The sequence below is a fragment of the Mustelus asterias genome, chromosome 1, assembly GCF_964213995.1.
Source record: "Mustelus asterias chromosome 1, sMusAst1.hap1.1, whole genome shotgun sequence".
Classification (NCBI taxonomy): Eukaryota; Metazoa; Chordata; class Chondrichthyes; order Carcharhiniformes; family Triakidae; genus Mustelus; species Mustelus asterias.
In genome coordinates, this window is record NC_135801.1 from 75,459,154 (window position 1) to 75,477,976 (window position 18,823).

The following is an 18,823-nucleotide window of genomic DNA, read 5'->3' on the forward strand; positions in this document are numbered from 1 at the left end:
TGCCAATCAAATAAAACTGATTTTGCATATTCAGTTGGTTTTAACAAATAATTTTTTAAAAAACCTAGTGTGTGCTAATCTTGCAACTGCATTTTTCAGATAGCCGAACTTGTGGCAACAGAATTTTTTGAACAAGGTGACAAGGAGAGAGAGGAGTTAAAAATCGAACCCATTGTATGTATCAGTTTTACGATTTCTGCATTAATAAAATATAGATATAGTTTAATAATGCAGCTGCCATTTGGTTTTAACATGTAAACGTGTTTCTTTGATAGAGCAACACTGCTTCCATTTTGAATGACATTTCTGCATTAATTTTTAAAAATTTCTTTTGAAGGATTTAATGAACCGAGAGAAACGTGATCAGATCCCCAGCATGCAGGTCGGATTCATTGATGCAATCTGTATTAAGCTGTATGAGGTAATTCTTTTCAGTAAATGCATTTGCCTGTAACTTCGCTGGTGGGGGCTCGAGGTAATGGTAGTTTGGGGGGTATGGAGGATGGAAGGTGCAGTGATGGTTGGGAGGGTTGTGAAGCGGATAGGGAATGGGGTGATGGAGCATTTCCTGGTCTTTTTCCGTAACTTCAGCATAAACCCACCAAATTTCAGCATAAACCCACCAAGTTGTCATAAATTGCCAGTTGCACCATTTCTCAGCGACCCCCCTGTGGCCTTTCCTGCATTTCCCTGTCCAGCCCCTTAAGTCTTGACTCCTGGTAGATCAAAAATCAAATGAAGCCTTGAATATATTTAAAGACCCAGCCTTCACTGCTCTCTCTGGAAGAGAATATAGGCCAGAACATACCTGCTCTTGTATAAAATAAAAACAATAATACTGGAGATACTCAGCAGCTTAGGCAGCTTCTGTGGAGAGAAAAAGAATTAATCGGCTGAATAAAGCATGGCTCCTCCCCCAGAGGAAAGGCAGACATGCGTGCCAGCACGTCATGCAGACGTAGCACGTTGCAGGCAAGCTTAACAAGGACCAAATGGGACTTCTGCCCCTCGTTGGGGAGGCTAATCTGATTGGCTGGTGACTCCATCAGTCCCAGGAGCATCAAAGGCATTAATGGCCATTGCCAGGACTGCAGAGAGGAGAAAGAAGGCCCCATGGATCGACATAATGGGTACGTGTGGGGTTTTGGAACGGGACAGGTGTGGGGAGTGAGGGGATTGTGCTGTTGGGGGCGTGGGGGGGCACCCCTCTGATCCGAATAGGGCAACCCCCCAAAAATAGAGTTCCCTCTTCTTTCCTATTCTTGATGATGCATTAAAAAATCGTGCTGCCCAATCCCACCCAGTTGTTGTATGCCAAATGTTTTATGGATGGAAATTGTCTCGATTAGCTTGGTAACCAACCTATTTACCCATATTTGAATATGATGGGCAGGCTGGCGGTTTTTATGCCTGCCTACCCCACATATTATGGGGGTGAGCTTGGGGGGAGCATGGTGGGAAGGTTGTAGGGTGGAAATAAAAGGCACATAGAACAGGATGGAGGCAGAAATTATGATCGAACGTTGTTGAACTTGATATTGACTCCAGAAGGCTGTAGAATGCCAAGAGGAAAGATGAGGTACTGTTCCTCCAGCTTGTGTTGAGCTTCATTGCTACACAATAGCAGGCCATGGACAGAAAGGTCAGAGTGGGAACAAGTTGACTGAATAGCGGTCACTCTGTTTGTGTTTGGTCTTCAATGTAGAGGAGACCATGGGTGGCATTTGACGACCTCATCGCGCTCATTTTGCAACGGGAAAATGTCGTAAAATTGGGCGCAATGCAGTGAGTGGGAATGGCGCCCATTTTCACGCCCATTCCCATTTTACCAAAGACCGCACACTTACCCATTATGTGGATCCATGGGGCCGCCTTCTTCCTCACTCAATGGCCAGCGATCGGGAGCCCAACCACAACGGGCGAAACGTCAATTTGCATTTTTTTGCATTCATCACAATGTAATTAGTGAGCTTCACTCCCAATCATCCCAGCTCACCTGCCTTAACCACCTCACTCGCTGCAGCCGGATCGGTCTGGAAAACATCTCCTTTATAAAAATTAGATTCAGGCACTGGAGCAGTGAGAGTGAGCAAGGAGGTAGGTCTCTGCATTCAAGCTGTTGCGTTTTGGGTTGGGGGGAGCCTGCGAGCGTATGAGGGGTGGGAGGGCTGTTGTTGCTCACAGGGTCCAACCTCGGACTCTCAGGGAGATCTTAGTGCTGACTCTGGGTCCCAGTGCTGGCAGCAGCAAGCACTGTTACAGGTGGGGGATGGGCTGGAAACTCTCTGAAGTGGCAGTGCTGCAGCCTCAGGACTTGTCAAGCAGTACTGCATGAGTTCTGGGTGTGTGTGTGAGTGAGGGGGGGGAATGGGAGGGGGTGAGCTGTGTCGCCATTCTGGGATCTGTGGGGGGTATGGGGAGTGTGTATTGCTGGGGGTCTGTGGGGGGTATGGAGAGTGTGTGTTGCTGGGGGTCTGTGGGTGGGTATGGGGAGTGGGTGTTGCTGGGGGTCTGTGGGGGGTATGGGGAGTGGGTGTTGCTGGGGGTCTGTGGGGGTATGGGTAGTGTGTGTTGCTGGGGGTCTGTGGGTGGGTATGGGGATTGTGTAGTGCTGGGGGTCTGTGGGGGGATATGGGGAGTGTGTGGTGCTGGGGGGCTGTGGGGGTCTATGTTCTCAAGGGTTGTTGCCATAGCCTACTGTGTCTCGGCACTGACCTGCTGGGTCTCCTACGAGCTCTGCGGCCTCTCAGCCATGGGCCGCAGAATCTCAGTAAGCTTGTTGAGGCCCTCAGCTGTGGCCTGCTGTGACTCGGCCTTGGCCCTCTGGGACTTGGCCATTGCTTGGAGTCTGCCACTCATGGTGAGGATTCCCTGCCCCAGGCTTTCCAACGCGGATGCATGTTGGCCTGGGAACCAAACAAGACAGGCAATAGCTGGTCCACATGAAAGCTTTGGAACTCCTTCCAACAGCCTCGCAGTCATCCAGTGTGACCGTCAGCCCCTCCTGCATTCCCTGGTTCTGTTGCTGCATCTCCAGCGGCTGAGGGAGATGTGATCTCAGAGGCCCAGCATGTAGCCTGGGGCCAGCTGAGTCCTCGCCTCCGGCAGGCCCCGTGTTCCTTCCTCCACCTGATGTACATCAGCAGATGTGTCCTGCACACCAGAGAGTGACCCAGATGCCTCGCCACTAACTTGACTCGATGTAAGAGTCTCTAGGATGGTGAATTGTGAGATGGAAGCTGACGTAAAACTGGTGCTGGCCGCTTCCTCCGAGGAGTCTTCCAAGCTGTCATGGGCAGAATGGGTGGTAGCAGCAGTGGGTGTCGTGGTGCCAGATGGCCCGGGCGCGACAGTGTCCCTTCCTGCAACACAGGACACAAGGGTAAGTGCAAGGGAGGGAGAGGAATCTGGGATGCATGCAACTTGAGAGAATCAGCAGGTGCTCACTTCTATGTTCCAGCCCGACCATGCTGTCACTAATGATCCATATCCCTTCCTCTCCTGCAAGCTCCAATGCCCGCTCCTCACAGGGCTGAGGACCTGAATCTCAGGCACACCACCCCCTGTCTTCACCCTCTCCCAGCATTTATGGGTATTCTTCTCCAGTGGGGACAGAAGGAGCCATGTCAAATCTGATGGCACGAGTCCTGCAGGGTATCGGGGGTGACCCTCAGAGGGCAATCACTGCGATACTCTTGGGTGGGAGAAGGGAAGTGCTTGGGGGTCAGGAGCTGGAAGCATTCAGGGTGCTGGGGGTGGGGGGATCAGCTGCAGGCAGTTTGGGTGAGTCACGCACCCGTTAGAGCATTCCAGCAAGTTTAATACAGTTTGCCTTGTTACCATGGAGGGGAAGCCAAGTCAGCACTTGCTGATGGGCGGGGGGGGGGGGGGAATTTGTGCCTCTGTGATGATTGGGGGCAGGGGAGAGAGAAGGCCATGTCAGTCAACCACTGGGGCTGGGGGGGTGATGAGGGGGCCATGTGCCAGGTGGCCCAGGGGGGATGGAGTGGGGTGGGGGTAAGAGGGTCGGTAATGTTGGGGGGTCTCTGATGTCCATGGGGGGATGGGGAGGCTGTATCTGGCCCGTGGGGGGGGGGTTCTGTCGGCAGAGCTGTTTTTTTTCCCGGTTTTCCTGCACATGCGCAGTTTGTGGCTCCGATCTGAGCTGCTGGCTGTCTGGCAAATTAGGCCCCGCCCCCTGCCTCCAGTAGCTAGAAATGGTCTAGCCCATACTTGCAAAGAATAAGTTAAAAAAATTGGAAGTGAAAACTCGCCCAAAAAACGGATCAGCAACTCTCCCGTTTTCATGCTAGCTGGACACTTAGAACTAATCTCATAAAATTGCACCCCACATCGTGAATAGTGAATACAGTATAATGAACAGAAAAAAGTACAAGTAAATCTCTCTTCCCCCCTGTCCTTTTTCAAATAGAGAGAGGAGATGGATTTGATTTGATATCTTATTGGAAAGATGGTAACTCTGACAGTACCAACACTCAGGTGTTAGCCGGTCCTTGAATGGGGATTGAGCCAATGACCATCTGGCTGAAGTGAAAGTGCCATTGTTTCGCCAGGGTTGATTTAAAAATGCTGCAAATAAGATCTGTCCCATTTGTTGTCAGCAATGATTGTCAGGACATGTATAAGATACTCAACAATTGTGACAATGAGGGAGTTAGAAGAAATGAATGTAAACATTTCTGAACAAGTATTTTGTACCTCTCTCATTTCTATCATTCAGTGACTTTTTTGAACAATATCTAAATCCAATTACTAAGTTTATGTGGTGGATCAAATCTGGATATTGGGTAGTTGATCTGATGGGTTGAATTTTTCCAGCCTAGTGTAACGAGGTTGCCAGGGTAACAGTGGGAGCTGCATTGGGATAAATCTCTAATGCCGTGCCACCCCCAGCGAACATTCTGGGGCAGATAGAGAAGCGGAACAACTCCCCACTCCAGAGGAAGGGAGACGCTTCAGCCACCCTGGCACTTGGCCAGAAGCAGACCATCTTCCGGTCACATGCAGAGGCAGCCAGCTCAATGGAGGTGGCCTCCCGGCAGCAAGCCAAGGGTCATCCAAGCCAGAGGCTGTATGCCCCATGACCGGGACAGTGGGAAGGAGGGGCTCATGTCCCAATCAATTCTGCTAGAGGGTTTCCACTTTGTTCCATGGAGCTACTGGCTTCAGCCCTAATAATGTTTCATTTTCACCTACACCTCTGAGGGGCACCTCCCTGAGCTGGCTCACCTGGTAGTGCTGCTGAGGCTCCAGAACTGCAAACCCTCTAATTGGACCTGTGGCAGCGAATGCCCGCCTGCCATCTTTATTATGATGGCAAGAGCAGAGGTGACCAATTAGGAGGCTATGTCCCGGAGGATTGTGCTTTTGGTCTTCTGGTTGGCCACTGTGGGCACAGGACCCCGAATTGGTCCTGATATCGGGGTCTCGTACATCCCACTGGAATTCGCAGGAAAATCCAACCAATATGTAAATTATTGTGCAAAATAATCTCTTCCGTTAATGGAAAGGGCGGCACGGTGGCCCAGTGGTTAGCACTGCTGCCTCACAGCACCAGGGACCAGGGTCTGATTCCGGCTTGGGTCACTGTCTGTGTGGACTCTGCACGTTCTCCCTGTGTCTGCATGAGTTTCCTCCGAGTGCTCCAGTTTCCTTCCACAGTCTGAAAGATGTGCCGGTTAGGTGCATCGGTCATGCTAAATTCTCCCTCAAAGTACCCGAACAGGCGCTGGAGTGTGGCGACTAGGGGATTTTCACAGTAACTTCATTTCTGTGTTAATGAAAGCCTACTCGTGACTAATAAATAAACTTTAAATTAGTGTACATTGCCAATTTGTGACCTTTATTTACCTCCTTTTTTTTCAAACCTGTTGCTTCTAGGCTCTATCCAGAATATCTGAAGCGTGTCTCCCATTGCTCGAAGGCTGCAGGAATAATCGGAAGAACTGGGAAATACTAGCAGCACAAAAACTGGTGAATGGAGAAAAGAAGTGATGTATATGGGGCTTGTTGATTTACCTGGCAGACTGCTGAGAACGCAGGGCTTTTGTAGGGTGAACCTGGAGCTCACTAGCTAGCTTGTCTGCCAATTGTCTCTAAAATGTAGTAAACATTTTTCGGTAGCTCAGTAAAATAAGAACCATTAGCTCCTCACTGGAGGGGCTCTTTTCCAAGCCCACTTTGACAAGCGATCATTTTTGGTTTAATTATTATCACATTTTCACAGATCATAAGACAACCTCTTGCTGAATGTATCTGCTATTTGTTAATAGCAATCAGGGAAGGAAAAGGACAGTCTAGGCCTGCAGCTTAAAGGATCCCGTGGTCTCACATCCCCCTGATGTATTGATATTTCTATGTAGAAGACATGTTTCTCACGCTTTCTTTTAGACGTGTGGGCCAAATGTAAACGCATCGGTTAATAATTATTCAATAATACATCATTATGACCTGACATATTCTCTCCTAGCTAAATGTGACTCATACAAACTTTCAGGATGGCCTAGGATGTGGGTTATCCCTGAATAAGTACATAATTCCTCTTTCGCTGATCCATGTACTAAGAAGAATGATACGGCTTCCACTGAGCACACTTACATTTTATTTATTTACGCAAAAATGAGATTTGCCTTTCGATTTTAAAACAAGGGACAGTGGCAGTCTAATCTTGTATAGATGAATCTGATATATTTTGCAGCATTGTCAGTATTTTTTAAATGGAGTAGAATGCTTTAGATTTCAAAGTACACATATTTCAGTGTATTGATGATAGGAATACAGGACAGTAGCAAGAGACCATTAACAACGTATTTTACAGATATTTGTATATGGTAGCATTGGAAGAGGTGTTTTTGCACAGTTTTTGAATGTTATAATTGGTTATATATGATAAGTTCTGACAGAGGTAGTAATGATTACATTGAGAGTTTGGTGCTCCCAGTGTTGAGGCCTTATTTACAACCCATGCTCCTTTCAACTGTGGCTTCCCACTGTGATTGTGAGATTAGTGATTTTACCCATTTGTTTTGTAAATAGAATGACCCTAATAACTAATCACTTTGGTACTGCATTGTCGTAGCGGCCACTGTTCTTTTGATCTTCAAGGTATAGTTTAGAAAATTAGATTGTCTACATTGTAACTATTTTTAATTATGTGGCTGTACATATTACAGAAATTAGTTCAGTTTGTCAATGCTAAAAGTCATAAGGGCCTAGTCCTCTTAAGTAAGGCATGTAGCATCATAATATTGGGACAGTTTCCATTAACTTATTCAATCCATAATGCGTAAAGCCATCTTTCCTAGTTGGTATTTCACTTTGGGGGAGACAAAAGATATGTCAAGGTAGGAAGGTAGGAATGAAGAGACACTCATTAAAATTATTCTTGTTACATGACATACTCTTTCATTTAAAGAATGAAAAGAACAATATCAAAATGTAGATAATGTCATGAGTCTTCCAAGAACAACATTGAGAATGCTGTTTAAGATGGTAGCCTGTTAATATTAGACTGAAATGTAAAAGTCCTGATGATGTTTTATCTGGAGGATTAGCAATGAAGGTATTGCTGGACCATTGACCTTAGATATGTGACAGGAACTGAATTCACAGGTATGATTTATAACCGAGATGACCCATGCATTTCAAGTGTACAATTCAGCCAAGTTCAGAAAGTAGCAGCACTGGACAGATTCTCCTGATTATGTTAAACACTGGTGGGGAATTAATAAATGTCTGTAAATTGAATTAATGATGAAAACCTCATTAACTATACAGAGAAATTCGAGGTAAGCAAAACAACTTTAATGATGTGACAGCTTTCAACTGACGCACTGTTTTCAGTTTCCCTATACAGTGCTGGTGAAATTACCTGATGTTATTTGATCACATTTCAGTTGTCAATTTAACGGCTTCATTGCTTTTCTGGTTCTTTACAGCTTTCTCAATTCATTACTAAGAAACAACTGATTCTGAAATCATTGCTGACAGGCGGAGAACTCTGTTGTTGGTGTTACTTTGAAGGGGAGATTGGCTAGAAACTTTGAAATGCCTCATGAGGTCATCTTCAATTGAGTCTGAATTTATTGTCAAACATTGTGATCAAATAGCTGTGCAGTCTTAAAGCTGTAGCATATAAACAAGTTGCTCTGATAGGAAACATGAAGGTAGTTATTTTCATAAATTATTATCACAGGTTGTCAAACAAATGTATACTACCTGCATGACCAGGACACTACAGTGACATCACTACAGTGATGTCAGTACCTGACAAACATTTTAGTAACATCAGTGGCAGATCATTCAGATTCATAATGCTAAATTGTTCGCTTACCAATTCAATAGAATGTAGTTTAATTATTTGTTTTATTGCACTAGATTGTTTACAAATATTGTGAGTATTGTAACTTCTAAGTTTCAATATAGAATTATGGTGCAATGGATTAGCACAGTCTTCCCATCTCCACAGCTTAGAATATAGGTTGAAGGCTTGTTCTGCATTTTAATTATAATATAACCATGGTTCTATAGCATGAAATTGTTCCTAGTGCAACTTTAAACTGGAATTCTCAATAAGGCTACAAGAATGACCAAAATTGGGGTAATGGCATATTGTTGGGATTGATAGAGCTTCATTTAATAGCCGTTTATGCTCTAACTGACATAAGAATACGTAATGCCAGCATTAGATGTCTGAATTGCGATTGTGTTCCTTTTACCAATTAGTATCCCTTGCCTTCATGAAATACGTGAAGACCCACGTTAGATTAGCTACAAAGTAAAAGGACTTGGAATCATCATGAGACTTTGTGAACATCTCTATCCTCAACCATGGTGAAGCCAATATGAGTGCAAGAGCAAACATTTAAATGTTTGCTAATGTCTTCTGGCAAAATTGTCGAGACAAAGACCCTACTCAGTTTCCTCCTAGGTGCCCCACCATCATCCAATTCAGTTCACTCCACATGAGATTAGGAAGTCACTGAGTCCACTTGGACATAGTAAAGGCTGTGGGTCCTAATAACAAATAAAACACTCTGGCTGCAGGCCTGTAGCAACAGCCAGTCACCCCTAGTCAAGCTGTTCGACAACAGTAACACCTTCCCAACAAAGTGCCTGATTCACAATAAGTAGACAAATCCACCTGGCCAATTGCCAAAACATTTTCTTCCTGCTTGTCACCAAAAAAATTGATGGAAGATGTCATCAGTTGTGCTATCAGGCAATACCCAGTCATCAAAAAGCTGCTCATAGATTTGCATTCAGTTGTGATTAACTGGCCCCAACTGGCACCAAATCTCATCCCAGTCTTGACGAAACATGGAAACAATTGATAAATATGAGGAAAAAAAAGACAGGGAAAAGCTGCCAGTGGCTGGAATTAAACATTGTCACAAATTAAAATAGTCATAGTTGTTGCAGGGCAGTCAACACAGAACAAGTCATTGCCATAGCAATTTCTCAGGTAAGCATCTTTGGCCCAACCATTTTCATCCCCTCAGTTGTAGGGATAGCGGTGGAGTTGCTCACTGATTTTTGAACTCCATTCACAACTCTGTTTAATCAAGTAGCCCATGCTATCTTACAGCTGGATGTGGACAAAATCCAATGTTTGGGCTAGCAAGTGGCAAAGAAGAGTTGCATCATACAAATGTGAGACAATGGCTGCAATTTTCAGGACCTGTTCACCGTGAGCATAAATCCCGTTATGGCTGCTAACTCTTGAGGGGGCTATAACGGGAATCGTGGTGGCGAGATCATAATTTGAGATCTTCCCCATCTCCCATTGATGATGCCCCTTTTGGGAGTGAACCTGATTACCATGAATTTATATTTTAATATTACTAAAGGGCTTAACGCCATTGCTTCTGGGGGTGTTGGATAACCCCTTCCACATGCCCTCACTTAGAATGGGGGATGGTCGAATACCAGTGAAGATGGTGGGGGGAGTTCGGGTGTGTGATTTAGGGTGGGGGTGGAGTGGGGGGTGGGGTGGGGTGGTGATCTGACCATTGAGTGGTGAGGGGAGGGGTTGTCGCTCTGTGTTGGAGGTTGGGGTCTTCCCCTTGTATGCTAGAGGTCACAATGTCCCGGGAGAGGAGGGTCTTCAATTTTAATTGAAGTCCCAGCTTTACCGGTGAGTTTAATCCCTGCCTCCTCCAGCGCCCTCGCCACCACTTTGAAATTGCACAGGGTGCTGTATTGATCAGGCTACAAAAGGAAGCTGTGGAAACCAGCAAGTTTCACACAGCTTTTCCTGCCTGATTCAGCACTCTGTGCAGTTTTGGGAAAATTCTGTCCAATGACTATTCCATCACTCTCAACCCCATCCCTGAGCTTTAACAGCAGTACAGTTGCTGAGTTACCCATCAGTATCTCAGGAGTCACCATTGACTAGAAACTTAACAGGAGCTGTCAAAGTCAAATGTGGCTACAAACACAGAGCAGAATCTGAGTGCTCAAGACTAGCTTATTTCCCAATAGCCCAAATCCTCTCTTTTCATCTACAAAGCTCACGTTTGGAGTTTGATACAGTGCTTACCACAAGCCTTTCCAACAACACTCAAAACCCATAAACATCTAAGTTAAAACATTTTGCTTGATTAGTGCCCACACCTTCCCCCAACACCAGTGCACTGTCACTGTAGTACGTGCAATCTATGGGATACACTACAATAACTGACCAAGATGATTAAACAGCATCGCCACCAACTGAAAAAGAGTGAACAGCAATGTCATGGGAACATCGTCACCTCCAAATTCCCCTCCAAGTTACATATCATCCGAACTTATATTGTTGTTCTTTCATTGTTGCTAAGGCGGTTTCTTAGAATTCTTTACCTAATTCCATCAAGGAAGCACCGCTGCCAGCAGAGGGGGTCAGTTAACTCAGTTGGCTAAGAGAGTGGCACAAAATAGTGCCAACAGCATGTGTTCAATCCCTTTATTGGCAGTTGTTGGAGCCTATCCCAACCTCAGCACCCCACCTTGCCCTTGGCCCATAATGATATCATGACATAAGTCATGATGACCAACCCTCGGTGGACTGTAGTAAAAAGGCAAAAGCAGAGAAACACACTGTGCTAGCCATCCCCTGCAGCTGCCAAGTTATGATGTGGAGATGCCGGCGTTGGACTGGGGTAAACACAGTAAGAGTTTTAACAACACCAGGTTAAAGTCCAACAGGTTTATTTGGTAGCAAATTCCATTAGCTTTCGGAGCGCTGCTCCCTCATCAGATGGAGTGGATCCACTCCATCTGATGAAGGAACAGCACTCCGAAAGCTAATGGCATTTGCTACCAAATAAACCTGTTGGACTTTAACCTGGTGTTGTTAAAACTCTCGCTGCCAAGTTATCCAGACATCTTGTATTTTCCTTGCCTCTGGGACCATATAAAAACAACTGAGAGTGGGAGCAACAGCATGCACCCTTTCTCCACTATTGTCAAATTATTTTATCTATAAAAGTGTACCCTTTGAAATCACAGTTTTGACATTCGCAAACGAGGAGTCTACCACTACTGCTGCCACTGATACTACAATGGTTTCAGGAAAAGGTGCAACACCATCTTCTCACAGCATCCAGGAATGGGCAATAAGTTCTCAGTGACACCCACGTCGCAAGAACAAATTTTTAAAAATCTAAACTGTTCCCAGAATTCGCTTTAGGTATGGTTCTTTTGTATTTATTTTGAGAAGAGGCTAAGATAACTTATCATTACTAGAGACACGCTGAATATAGCCTTCCTGCTCCTTCCTCACCTGCTACTTCATATTGTTTGTTGTCTTTCTCGAATGTGGAATGCTGAAAGTTTGAACAAGCTACTAACACGTAAACCTCATGCTGCCACAACAATATCCTAAGTTCCTTTAGGTAGCCTAGTGGGTAATGACATCTCCAAATGTAGCAGTGGTCAGATAAATCCTGCTGTATGTTGAATTAGCTCGGGCAGTAGTTGTGTTTTACTGCTGATTTCCATGGTGTTGGAAAAGGAAGAAGGAAACATAAGGAATTGTCTCCATTCCTGATAGTCCCTATGAGAAAGTGAGTGCATCTAGGTGCCAAATGACGACAGTGTACAGTTCAGCTTTGAAGACTTTCATAGTCAAAAATTCTGCAAACCTTCATTATCTAGGATCACATATGATGAACAGACAGTAGGATGAGGTAGCAGAGGACCAGAGGGTACCGCACAAACTTGATAATACTTGCAGTGGCATACAACGTGAAACTATGTTTATTTAAGTTTGCCATAAGCAAATGTAGTAATGGATAAAGGCCATAAACATGCACGTACCTTCCAATGGACTCTGGCTGTGGCTAGGAAAAGCGAGTTCAAAAATTTCAAATCCCAATAAAAATCACTACCAGTAATACTGCAATTCCATTTTAAGGTATACCAGATAAATTTGGACAAGTTTTACTCATTTTCCTTTCTGGGCAGGAGAAGGTGCAGAAAATGGGCTGGAACTGGGAGAGGCCAGATCTCATAGTTCACTTGGATTCTTGGTTAAGGCGCAACCCCCCTTCAATGCCTAATTCAGGAGGATTGTGAGGAGCCTTCTTTCACTGCATGTTGCTACTTTGCAGCTCCAGTGGGACCCTGAAGACTGACACAGTCAGATGTAACATAACTGCTCATGAAGTTGGCAGAAGTGGACTCCATCTGTCTGGACCAGGTGTTCAGTCCCAGGAGGCAGCCCCAAGTCTGAAGAAAGGATTTTAGAAATAAAGGTTCTGTTCATCTCTTTTTTTGAGGGGACCAAACTCACAAGGCTGGATGCCAGCAGGTATCAGGGCTTCGGACATCTGTGAGTTGGTGGCTACTAATAGGATTCTGGGCAAAGAACAACCCTATAATGGTAATTAGGTGCCCTTTTGCCTATCCCACATTCTGTGGCAGGGGCACACTGGTAGGCTGTGGTGATGGGGAGTGGGGTGGGCACATGTAATCCCTGTAGAATGATATCCCATGCATTAGCAGGGCCTGTATATACAAAAAAGAAACACGAGGGCTGATTTTAAAAACTCATCCCTTAAATAGTAGTCAAGTAGCAATACCACCAAGGTTTGTGCTAAACATTGAGTGATGTGTAATGCATGCCTAACCTCTGTGTGGGCTATTAGTATATCAATCACGGTTTTAGTTATATTGCTTTGACACCACACAGATGATTTTTTAAAGAACTGGCTTGAATGTTTTTGCACATTTTTGATTGAATGCTGTGATGTTTGTCACTTAGCAACCACAATAGAAATTATTCTCAATAAAGAGACGTTATATGTATTTTATCCTTCACAGTTTGTGCAGCCTTTTTGCTAATGCTAAATCGTGTGATATTATTGGAAGGGCTATTTGAATAATAAAGATTGCAGAAGTATTTAACACAGATCGCATTCCATTTTTCTGATTCTATCCTTGTCATGTTTGTTAGTGGGGCTTTTAAAAGAGAAATTCTACCCAAGGTCAATCTACTAGAATATAATAGATATTTGGAATGCTTACGTTAATACAATGAATCAGATTTAGGTGACATTGTCTGCAGATCATTTATTCTGTTACGGGTATAGGAGAGATGAACTGAGACCCTATATTCCTTCCCTTCTGATTGTAATCAGTGGTGTTTTTGAAAAGGTAGGTAAGTATGTTTCTAAAAGTCGTTCAGCATGTAGTGAATTTAAAGAAACAGCAACAGACTTTTGTGGATTCTTAATGCTACATCATTCACATGCCACACACTCAAGAAAGATGCAATGAATGAAGATAGTGCATTTCAACAAATGTTAAACCATAAGAATAGTTGAGAGTTCACTTGTTTATCTTGTCGTGAGAGATCAGTAGGTGTGTGCCCAGTAAAGAGGATTTTTTTCCCATATTTGAATAGTAGTCCAATATAGCTGAAGTCAGGTATTGGGATCATCACAGGATTCCCTCGAAGAGATGAAAGTTCAGCAAGTCATGAAGTTAGGCATTTATGGCTTCTGTACCAGGAGGTCACATTTATTTACAGCTGAAGTTTTGGAATCAGGCTGCAAAGCTTTTCAAGACTTTACAGCCTCCTGGTTCCCAAAAGACAAAATGACACAGCCTTTTGCAGTTGCTGCGTGCAGTGCTCTTGCACACTGCCCTGGTCTCTCTCAGATACAGTCTCAGTGCATAACAATATTATAAACCTCAGGTAACATCTGAAAACCATCTACACATTGACTCTCAGGCCCACCAGACCAGCAATGCAGCTTTGTTCTGCCTCAGCATCTCCTTGCAGGTAATTTTGCTACTATCCTTGCTGAAGGATGGTCCTCTGCCCCAGAATTACCCTCCTTTGCTCCATCTCTCAGAGCTGGCTATCCTGAACTTCTACTCTGAAAGGTTTGCCCTCATTGCTTCAGAGGGGAAATGCTGATTTATGATGGTAAAAAATCTTGAAGTAAACACTTTTAAGTGTTGGTGGTTGGTCAGATTTGACAGCCAGTCAGCTTGCAACCTTGCCTTCCTATGGCGATCGAGTGGGGGCAGAGGGAAAGCAATGGACCCCACAAAATTCCATGTGGCCCTGTTCCTCCTCCCTCACCATGCAGGAGGGCACAGCCCCAATACTTGTGGGATTGTAAAATCAGAACTACTGTATCAGCCCGATTTAAGGATCCCTGTGTGGCATGTTTAAATGGTTCTCATTTAAATGGTACCATTATAAAGTAATTCCCCGACTGCATCTATTTATAAAGTATTTGTACCTAACCCAGAGCATCAGGACAACACCACCTAGTGGCTTATTTTAAAAGTTAATTACAAATGAAGTGTTACATCCATAAAATTCTGCAAAGATTCTAATGCTCTCCTACCACAAGTTTACTTCACTTCTGAAGGTGCTCTTTCACCCTACCGCAAATATATTGCAGAATCTATGGGCCTATTACTGAAGGCAAATCCCAATAATTCAAAGCAAACATTGTGTTAAGTTTGAGTTGTCCAGTTGAGTAATATAAATAACAGCAAAATGATGGAGATTTGGTGCTAAAAATGTTGAACTATCAGATGATTAGAATTCAGAGAATCCATAGAAGCCCTACAGTGCAGGAGGCAGCCATTCGGCCCATCGAGTCTGCACTAACCACAATCCCACCATGACCATATCCCCATAACCCCACGTATTTACTCTTCAATCCCCTGAAACTAAGAGGCAATTTAACATGGCCAATCCACCTAACCTGCATATCTTTGGAGTGTGGGAGGAAACCGGAGCACCCAGAGGAAACCCACGCAGACATGAGGAGAACGTGCAAACTCCACATAGACAGTGATCCAAAGCCAGGAATTGAACCTGGGTCCCTGGTGCTGTGAGACAGCAGTGCTAACCACTGTGCTGCCCAACCACTGTGCCACCGAGTTGCCAACTTTGAATTCAGAGTAGCAAACATAAAGCAATAATAAAATAACAAGCTCAGAAATGAGGTTGCTACTTTATTTTACCATCAGAAGGCTCCAGTGTGGTGCGATACACACCACTTGCCTGAGCTTCTGAAACTCAATACTATCCAAAACAAAACAGTTCCACTTGCTCAGTGCACCCTATGCCCTGGACTCAATAGCCACTCTTTCAAACACCCATATGTGCTATAACATCCACTGCAACAAATTGTCAAGTGGACTTCAACACACCTCTCAGCTCTGTGTTCTCTACCACTAAAGAAAGATTAAGTGCAGCACAATGTCATCTGGTAGTTTCTCTTTAAGGGATGCACTATCCTAACTTGTACATTCATAACTGAGGGTCAGTGCAATTTAGTTTGCAGTTCAACCACACTTAGAAATTTCTTCAGAGCCCGAGGAGACTCTCACGGAATTCCCCAACACTTAGAATTTTTTTTTGGAGTGGGAAGCTAAAGATGCCAGCAAGGCTGACTCCTTGGTGAACGGGATCTCCACACAACCCTACACACCCTTCCCTCCGACTCGTCAGCTAAGACCACACTCTGCTTGCCGGTACCAGCATCCCCCCCCACACCCCAAGTGAATGACATACTGCCCCACTATGGGGTCACCATAGGACCCCTTCAGGCTTCCCTCAAGCTCCCTGCCCTCACAGACCCCTCTTTCAGGACCCCTCCATTGGCACTGCCAATATGGTAACCTGGCATTGCCAACTTGGCAGTGCCAGGGTACTATTCAACAATTTCCCCAATCATTCCAGGCTATTGCCACTTGCTGCACAATAAAGGTTCTCGCTAACATTCCCACTGCATCTCTTGCCCAAAACCTTAAATCTGTGTCCCCCTAGTCCCTGCAACATCAGCTTATGGGAAGAGATTTTCCTAATCTACCTTATCTGAACCTGCTGTGATGCCCAGTACTGTAATGTCATATGACCTTTCAGTCAATACTTCTAAATATTGGACACACAGTGTTAAGATGTCTGCCACAGAACATATGATTTTTGGCATTTGGTTAACAGACAGTATCAAGTCTCCAGTGAATATTTAATTAAACATGGACATAGGTGAGGGTGCCTCACAGGTTTTTGTGGAATTCAAATACATTTCATTGTTTAAGGATAGACCAACATCTAAAGACTATAGCCTGTCTCCATGTTTCATGCTGGACAAAAGGGAAGATCAAAATTCAATGGCCACGATTACCTTTCCGTTGTATCATAATGGCCTCTCCCATTCAAACAAAACTGGGTGGACCTGAAACATGGTAACTCAGTGGGCATGTGGTCAAATCTGGTTTCAGGGACTTACCAACCCAGGGTACGATAGATCTAGCAAAAGCATCAGATATCAGCATGTCTGGGAACCAAACAAACTAGCTGCAAGTCACCAGGCAGTCGAAATATTTAACATGTTCCACTTTCAAAGTTCACCTAAAAGCCAACCTCCTACATGTTTGGCTCCAAAAAACCTCCCAACTGCTGTGAATCCTTTGTGTTTTACATACCCTCATTTCAACTTTGAAATCATCACACTTTTGAAGAAACTGTAGGCCTGCCACAATGGAGACCTCAAATTGTAAACCAGAGATTGAAGTAATGGTAATCTGTAAAAGTGCACTATTCTTTATCTGTATCCAATCATTTTGTGTGCGTGCATATGCGAGTCTAAGTGTGTGAGTGACATTGTGGTAATTTGGGTTGCGTGAGGATAAATAACCTTTATTTTATACTCATGAAAGCTTGCTGCTGAATTATTTAATGGGAATATTGCTTGAACAAAAGACATTTTATCAAAGTTTTTCACTTTGCACTCATCAGAACAATTGCAAGAGTAATGTCATGGGAATAACAATTTTATACTGTATGAGAAGAGAATGTTGATTGGTAGAGGAGTTATCCTGAAAAATGCACAACAGGATACTGCCATCAAACCAAAAGGATTTTCTGCCTATCACACAAATGAGTAGTGGTAGATATGGATTTCAGTGCCAATCTGATGCTAGGTATGTAGGCTATAGGTCCCAAACCCTGGCAGACCATATCAAGAAGCATGTCTCTTCCACTGTTTGCAATTGGCAAGGTACAAACCATACCCAACCAACCTATGCTTTCAAAACTCAAAACTTAGCGTCCAACAATCGATGTGATTCTGCGATTGGACAACATTTGCCAAATAATTCTCAGTGCGCTAAAAATTATGCTGAGAACCAATTGGACTTGTAGTAGGAAGCTACATATATCAATACACAGGGCCCTTTTCTTTCCAGCCACGCTCACCCCAAGACCGCAAAATCCTACCCGAGGTGAACAGATCTTTGCATGATCCGTGTCCCACCTGCTACGATTCCCATGGCAGTCAGGACAGGAAAATTCCACACAAAGAACGCATACATAACAATGCGCCTGTTTCAGCAAAACAAAATAAGTGATAACCATTCTGGTTAATTCCCAGAAATTGCAGAATTATTTTATGATTGGGAAAATTGACCAGGAATGTGCAGGTTGTACTGCAAGTTTGTTCCAAACAATTGCACTTCCCAACCACACCATTAATTGATTTAAACAGTCACTAAAGATAGTGTAGTCAGAGGCGTGCCAAAAGACTTTTGACAAATAAAAAGCATTTTTGAGAAGTGAACCAGTACTAGCTGACCCAAACTTCAGTAAGTCTTGAAGCAATAAAGAGGAAGTAGTCCTATGCCAAGCAGATGACTCTGGAATTGAACCCTGATTAGCTATTTCTCAGAAAAGCTAAACAAACATGAAAAGGATTCCGCAGTTGAGAAAGAAACAGTAGGCCTTTTGTTCGCTCTCCAGCATTTTAGCAATCAGCATGGAGAGATTTTAATATACATGGAACAGAATCCTCTAACGATCCTAGAAAAAGTTAAAGTGAGCAATGCCAATCTGTTCCAATGGAGCTTATTCTTAAAGCTTTTTAATTTGAGAGATTGCACACATTGTTGAGAAGAATAATGCTCTCTCTGACACAGAGTATAAGACAGCAAGGGAATGCAACAGACGAGGAAAACTAAGGTGCTAGATTCCTGTGTGAATGCCAGAATGTATGTTTTCTCTCCTTCACAGGAAAGCTACGTTTAAAAGAAGTCATCAAGCACTTTATTCCTCTGTACAGCAGAGGCATATCAGGCCCAGAACAGGCATGTCATAATATGAACTTTCAGTCAACTCTTAAAAATTGGATACAAACAGGCTGTTCAGATAGCTGTCAGAATTCATGTGACTTTTGGATTACAACAGTACCAAGTCTCCTGTGAATGCTTATTAAATGTGGACATTAGATGGGCCAACATCTAAAGATTATGGAGTGTCCAATATGAAACACAAGCAAGCAAAGAGGAAAATTGC

General features: G+C 44.0%; 1 protein-coding gene across 2 annotated transcripts in view; it reads left to right on the forward strand.

Annotated features, from left to right (window-relative positions):
• Positions 1–6,474, forward strand: part of pde5ab (phosphodiesterase 5A, cGMP-specific, b) — a 115,175-nt gene extending 108,701 nt beyond the window's left edge. For both annotated transcript variants that reach the window (XM_078213824.1, XM_078213825.1), the window contains exons 19-21: positions 100–174; positions 338–421; positions 5,902–6,474. In XM_078213824.1, coding sequence (XP_078069950.1) covers positions 100–174; positions 338–421; positions 5,902–6,015 — 273 coding nt within the window. In that variant the 3' untranslated portion in view covers positions 6,016–6,474. The remainder of the gene's footprint in view (positions 1–99; positions 175–337; positions 422–5,901) is intronic.
• The last annotated feature ends 12,349 nt before the right edge of the window (positions 6,475–18,823 follow it).